Genomic DNA, 7500 nt, shown 5'->3' with positions numbered 1-7500 from the left:
TCTCAATCACAAACTGCAAAATTAACAAAAGTCAAATCCTAAAAAGATAAATGTAAATATATTAGAAATAAATAATAAAATAAAATGTACAACCTCAATAGCTAACCAATTTCTGGGCCCAAAAATACAGCCCTTCTGGTATGAAGTAGCGACTGAAAACTGGAGAAGAACTTGACTACTTATTTATTACATTATACCTTGGGAAAATACCAGAAATTGTTCCAACTATTGTCACATACTTAATTCCAATTGTTTTGGTAAGTAGTAGAAAAGCCATTACTCGAAAATGGTTTCAGGTTGATCCTCCAACAAGGGCTTAATAAATAGGATTTGTAAAGGAAATACACTGTATGGAGAGACTGACTTTTAACCAAAGTTTTGATTCAAAAAAGTGCAACAAGTATTGGCAAAAATGTACTGAGTATGTTGTTGTAAATAATATGTGGTAATGTGCTTTAAATGTATTATGGCTTGATTTTTTTTATCCCATACGATAGCTGCTTTGTTCTTATTTAATTCTTCCCCTTTTGTCCTTTTTAAAAAAAATAAATAAAATTTAAGTAAAATTGTGGGTTATAAAAATGGGATTTTCAAGCATTTAAACAAGAAAATTGTAATACAGTAAAATGTTTCTAGTGTAAATGTATTTTTTCTATGCAAAGATTAATGAATATCATACAGCGCTCAGCATAGATAAGTACACCCCTCACAAATTTATCTTTTAAATTCATATATTAATAGGATTTAATAATGCAATATTATATTTGTGCATATACATTAGATTAGTCAGTACTGAAGCCCAATCTGGAGCTTATCTACTTACTTATGATAACGGTCCAAAACCGGTACATCAAAATTTACATGTTATAGAAAAATAAATAATAAAATAAAATAAAATAAAAAAGAGGAAAAATTGAGAGAAGCAAAATAAATGAAAGATTTAGTTAAAACTTTGTAGGTGTTTTTTTTTTTTTTTGCAATATTTTGCTTGAATTTAATTGTATTATTTTTCAGCTTCTAAATATGTTTAAATAAATAATTCTGCTTAATAAATCTGTTTTGTTTAAAAGCACAAAATACATTGCCTATATTCTTTGAGTAATGGTTAAAAATATTCTTTTTCAAAATGGGGTGTCCTCAATTGTGCTGAGCACTGTACATTTATAGCGCAATTTATAGAAAACACTCACTGAGTTGGCATTCAGAGTAACTATAGTTTATTTATCTTATCTTTCCAGGCATATACGCAACAAAAATCATCTGAGGACAAATTAAAAGATCAGAATATAGACTTAAAATGCAAATAATTCCTGTTATTTGACATTTTAATGCTTTGAATCTGTCATAATGGTCTTACTGTTCTTCAAAGCACTAGATTTGACCCACATGTGACCAAACGCTTTAATCCTATAAAATATAACAAACAGGATTTTATATGATCGTCTATTTTAATAAGTAGCTACATCTCACAACAAGTTTTATTTTCATAAAGGTGATTTGAAACTTTAAGGTACACTCTGTAAGTGTATTTAATACGTTTTCTATATATGCATAAAAGCACCACTTGTAAATTTAATTTAATGCAGACACTAAAGTGTTTGATGCACTTGTTTTTATTAGTAGTTTTATATCTTCTGTTTTCATTTAAATGTAAAGTGTTGGTCATTTTGTTAGTTGTGTTCTTGCCATATTTAATTACATTTTATTGTGTGTGTGTGTGTGTGTGTGTGTGTGTGTGTGTGTGTGTGTGTGTGTGTGTGTGTGTGTGTGTGTGTGTGTGTGTACGCAAAAAATTATTCTGATGCTTGTTCAAACTACTTATTTAAAATGAGTTGAAACAACACAATTCTTGCATCAATTCTTGGACAACTTAATTTAATTAAATAAATAAAAAATTAATTAAATTAGTTAAATTACATAAATTTGTAAAAACGATTAAGTTAACATAATTGACTTGTGTTAGGACAACGTGAAGGAATTGTGTGGAACCCTGCATTTTTACAATGTGTGTGTAATAGCACAGCCTCTTAAATCTGTTTGTGGCTCCACTTTATAGCTAATAATTTGTTTTACCCTTTGTGATTAAACTCAAATTGTCTGTTGAGAATGACGCAGTGGATAATAAGGGAGTTTCCGCACATCTAAACAACACTAGCAATTACTCCTCTTTTTGAGTTCAACCACAAATGTCATTTAACTGGTATTTCAGCCATGCTCCAAAGTGTGAAATCCAAAATTAAATTAGCAGCTTCCATGACAGCTCTATTTAACAGACACTTTTGATAGAGAACTAATGAATCACAGACCTGTCAGTGAAAACTAAACAGTTCTTATTCTTATTCTACAGAAATTAGTTGATTAGCCAATTTTTTAGTTTGCTTACTTTTTAAATAATCTAGCACAACAATGTTAACTTCATTCATTCATTTTCTTGTCGGCTTAGTCCCTTTATTATTCTGGGGTCACCACAGTGGAATGAACCGCCAACTTATCCAGCAAGTTTTTACGCAGCGGATGCCCTTCCAGCCGCAACCTTCTTACTGTGAGGCGAACATGCTACCACTGTGCCACTGCGACGCACTGCAGCCATGTTAATTTCAATTGTAGTTTATTTAAATGCTAAATAAACCAAAATGCTGAATCTCAGCACATAATTCCAGTTCCAAGCAAGCTTTGCACTGGCTAAATATTGACTCTAAGTTTTTTAGTTTAATGTTCTTTTCTGTTGATATTTATCAGCGTTTCTCACATGTGGTGAAGAGTGGAGTTTTGCGTAGGATGTTAATAGGCAGAAAAAAATATGATGCATGTTGCTTTACTCAATAAGCCATTACTGTGGTATTGCCAGATACCATTTAGCCAGATAGCATTTAACCACAAGAGAGTTAACATGATGACTGTCTAATTTTATTAGGGTATGCTCATTTCCGTTCCATTTATTTCTACACCGGGTATTTGATTTGGCAGATTAAAGTAAGGTTTTGCAAATCCATCAAAACCAAATATGTGAAACCAACGTCCACAAGTTGAGCCAAATAACGGCACACCACACAGTTGGCCGTATAATGATTAATGAATTAGAAAAATGTGTATAACAACATAGCACACAGAATCATTTGTCTGCTTATGCATTCGTCACACTGGACGTCTCTCTTGCAAAATGGTTTCAGTAATAACATCTTAAATTGGTAAATGAGAGATAAATCTATGGAATCTATTACCTTTCCCCACATTGAAAACAAAAGGCTCCTTGCGGTCTAGACTGGAGTCAAACTTCTTTCCACTGAGGAGTCTGCCGGTGTAGTGGACGAACACCCTGTCCCCGATCATCGGCCTTTCCCCCTCTACACCATGCTGTTTCACAATCTTTAGAGAAGCACGAGATAAACGTTAGCAGTTCTTCTTTACACAATCCCTGGATTGATTTTAAATTGACTCCATATCATTCTGAATCAGAAACAAAATCGCAAATTCAAATCAGGTTTTCACTAACTCTCAACAGTCTGCTTTGCCAGAGCACTGCGCTTCTCGAATGAACACATGTGCATATGAGTATGTGGATGCAAAATGAATAAACCAATATGAAAAGTGAATCTTTCAACATTCCTCACTACAAAGATCTACAATTTGTCCCATACATGAGCTCATTTGTCCAATTTTGACAGCTATGCCGTTATAAATAGTGAAAATAACCCTTTGAAAAGGCTTTAAGACCAAGTGGAATCCTCTGTTGGCTTTTGCTTCGGTGTGACTTCAGCTAATCAGTTTTGGCCAGTGCTAGTCATTCATTTTCTTTCCGGCTTAGTCCCTTTATTAATCTGGGGTCGCCATAGCAGAATGAGCCACCTTGGCCAATGCTAACAAATGTTTTTATTTTACAATCTGAAGTAAGAGAAGTCATCTTTCACTACTGCATAGTTATTAAACAGAGAAAACATTTTACAAGTAACTTTTAACCAAAAATGAGTAATAAAAAGGTGTGAAGCACCAAAAGCGGCCCATATTGAAATTGATTTGAATACTATTTTGTCATTCATGAATATTCAAATGTACTTTTTAATAGTTGAGAGGCTAGAAAAGTTGTGAAGCTCTACGTTATTATAATTTTATTGTTATTATATTATTTTTAAGTTTAAATTATTTTATATTCAAATGACCAAATTCATACTGAGGAAAGTTGAATGTGCTGGCCAGTAATTTGCATTATAAATGACAATACACTACAATGCAAAAGACTACAGTTTTTTAATTTAAAACTTTAATAGATTCCAATTCTTCTAATGATATATAATTTAATAAATATGTATTTTAAAAATAAGAATTATTCACATTTCTTTATTTTAAATATTTGGGAAATATTTTTGGTATATAAAAAAAATGTGGTTATGATGACCATCCGACAAGCTAATTCAGCTAAAAATATTGCCTAAAATGTTACTAAAATACAGTACCTAAATCTCATAATTAAATAAAAAATGAGACATAACTGCAAAAAGACCCACTTTTAAAGAAAAAAGAACCACCCATTTTACCAGGCCGGCTTCGGGCCTGCTATACTACATCAAAAACATGTTTAATTCAGTGTGTTACATGTAATTTCTTTGTGAAATAGAAATTGTGAATCTAGATAAGTGAAAACTAACTTTTTTGATGCAGTGAGCTCTAAAAGGCCACATTGAAAACATGGGACTTCATTTCAGATGGTTAAAAAATAGAGAAAAGTCATGTGGCGATTTAATACATGTTTTCAATAGACCTTGAACTTTGAATTTGTTTGGTGTGTTGGACTCTTTCTCCAAACAAGAGTTAAAGACTTAATATTTAAGGAGCGCAGTGTTCTTTTGGCAAATTCCCGAAAACATTCCAAATATTTCTGGCTAATCTAATAAACCATCATATTGTTTTATTTTAAGAAACAATGCTATATTAAACAGGTAAAGAGGTGCACGGCTGTGTCATTTATGACACTGGGAAACATGTCAAAATTGTTGTGATATAGTGTTACTAATGACTGGATTACCTTGCATACTCCACTGTCACCGTTTGGAGTGACAGCAGTGCCTCGGGAGGTAAAGACAGCAGTCGGGCACTGGTTCGTGGAAAAGATATCCTCTAATGATGACATCTCACCACTCATACATGCCCTTGTTCCCCTATAAAAACAAGCATACAACATTTCCCCTTTATCTTTGACAAATATAATAAGGCACTGCTATCTTTAGACAAATTCAAATGTTGCCAGCCAAATTGCAATATACACTTGAAACCTATTTTCATACAGAATTATTTTCTAATCCTTTTTATTGTAATGCTGGCTAGTTTGCTTACACATCAAACCCTGAAAAACAATGCTATTTATTATTCTCACAAAAAGACAAGCTCAAATGTGCATGCAAATCAAGCAGAGTATGCATTCCTAGAAGATCTGTCAGTTATCAGTTGTCCGTGAATGACACGCACGCATACGTTTTTAGGTATTTCATTTGAGTGTACACTATAAGCATGTGAACGTGTGCGGCGGAACACTGTGTTCCTTTTATTCCGAGTTCCTGGCACAAATTCAGATTCTACAGAAGGATGTCTTGTGAGATTTATGTCAGTAAATCTAGTAAAAAGATAGGGGAACAAAATAGAATAGAGAAGGGAACATTCAGTCCGGTCCACTTTACATTAGGCGCTGAGATACGAAAATGACTCAAGGCTCTCAAAAGACCTTCACTTTTATCCACACGCGCGCACACGCACGTATACAGTGGTTTACAGGAAGCAAGTAAGGTTCAAAGAAAACCCTTATTAATGCATTAAAACAAATGGAGAAGCACATACCTAAATAAAAATAACAGCAGTGATGGATGTCTATTGTTTCAGAGATTTCATCTATAAGCACTACTAATTTGATCAATGTATATAACATTTTTTAGCACTGGAGGTGTTATATATTAATTCTTACAAATAGTCATCTCGGCGCATAGGAGTTTAGAATTTACTGTAAGCCTTGGTGTGACAATTAACAACTCAGGCTGTCTGACTCACAGAAAAGTCATTTGCAAAGAAAAAAAACATCTGCTACCGTCCTGACTCTAACATCACTGCTGTGGAAACGTACCGTTCTTTGAACATGATTTAATCTGAAAACTCACACTGAAGAAGTTGAGTCACTAATACAATTACACAAAACGGTGTTTAAGATATATTTTCATTCTTATTATTGCAGAATTAACTGAGAAATTTGATGAGTGTACATAACAGGCAAAAATAAAAACTGAACTTATATATTTTTTTCTTTTTTTTAAATGTAACTAAATGATGACCTGGGTTAAGTACATCCGTCAACCAAACCCACAGTGCTTTTAATAGCTTTCCTGGAATCAGACGTTATGAGTTCCTCTGATAGATCTTCCTCAGAAATCAACCATAGGACATTAAAATATTGTATAATTCTGTAAAAGTGCTGCTATTATGTGCATTTATAACTTAAAGGAACAGTTCACCCAAAAATGTACATTCTTTCATCACTTACAAATCTGTAAGAATTTATTTCTTTAAAGCACAAAAGAAGAAGCCTCTTGGTAACATGACCGAAGATGGTAATCTTTTTTTTAGACTTTCATCTTTTGTGCTCAGCAGAAGGTTTGGAACAAGGAGGGAAAGTAATGGGGACAACTGTGAATTTTTTGGTGAAATATTAATTAAACAGTTCTTAATTTTTCACATTTTTTTATTTAATGCCCCAGTCCACTTAGATGTCAATTATTCTGTCTATATTTTTCCTTCTAATGCTATTGTCCCACTAACAATCTGTCATTGTCTTTTTGTCAATGTCTGGACTAAAAATAAAGCCTCTGTATTACCATCAATACCATGAGACATTAATTCCTTGATGAACTTTTAACATTTCCACTACCCAGCAAACCATTTTGTGATTACTAGAGCTCTAATAGACATCTAGATGTAGGCAGCTTGGCTAAATAAAGGCTAAACTTGGGCTGTCAGTGAAAATCTTGTAGACATTTAAGAATGGCCCAAAACTAAACTAATCTTCAAATAGACAGATTAGACAGACTTTATATGTGTAGTCAATCGTTTCTGTTTATTTGATGACTAGTCTAGTTTTGGCCTATGCTTAGACGTCTATTAGATTTTCACTGACAGTCCAAATTTAGCCTTGTTTTAGCCAAGACGACTATGTTTAGATGCCTATTAGACATCTATTAAAAACATAAAATGCATAATAAGTGACTTTACAGTGGAAAATGGATATTTACATAATTTAAATCGTCTTTACACAAAGAAATGATGATTCTTTTTAAAAGTCTTTTTGGGGAACCAAAAAAGGTTCCTCTATTGCATTGCTTTTGGCACTTTTATTTTTAAAAGTGTAAGTTATCTCTTCATGCTTTACCAGCCAACTGACCCAAAGTGTCTTTCACTCTAATGATCGACTCATTAAAAGGTGGTGTGACTTTTCGAAGCCCAATTGGGGCTCAGTCTCAAATGTCC

General features: G+C 33.1%; 1 protein-coding gene across 3 annotated transcripts in view; it reads right to left on the bottom strand.

Moving 5' to 3' along the window:
• fkbp5 (FKBP prolyl isomerase 5) overlaps positions 1-7500 on the bottom strand; it is a 25011-nt gene that overhangs the window by 11246 nt on the left and 6265 nt on the right. For all 3 annotated transcript variants that reach the window (XM_021476795.3, NM_213149.2, XM_073952652.1), the window contains exons 2-3: positions 5021-5153; positions 3222-3366 (exon numbers count right to left, since the gene is read on the bottom strand). In XM_021476795.3, the coding sequence (XP_021332470.1) occupies positions 3222-3366; positions 5021-5137 (262 nt within the window). In that variant the 5' untranslated portion in view covers positions 5138-5153. The remainder of the gene's footprint in view (positions 1-3221; positions 3367-5020; positions 5154-7500) is intronic.

This window comes from Danio rerio, chromosome 6, assembly GCF_049306965.1.
Source record: "Danio rerio strain Tuebingen ecotype United States chromosome 6, GRCz12tu, whole genome shotgun sequence".
Taxonomy (NCBI): domain Eukaryota; kingdom Metazoa; phylum Chordata; class Actinopteri; order Cypriniformes; family Danionidae; genus Danio; species Danio rerio.
The sequence above is the reverse complement of the archived record's forward strand: the minus strand, read 5'-3'. Positions and strand labels throughout refer to the sequence as shown.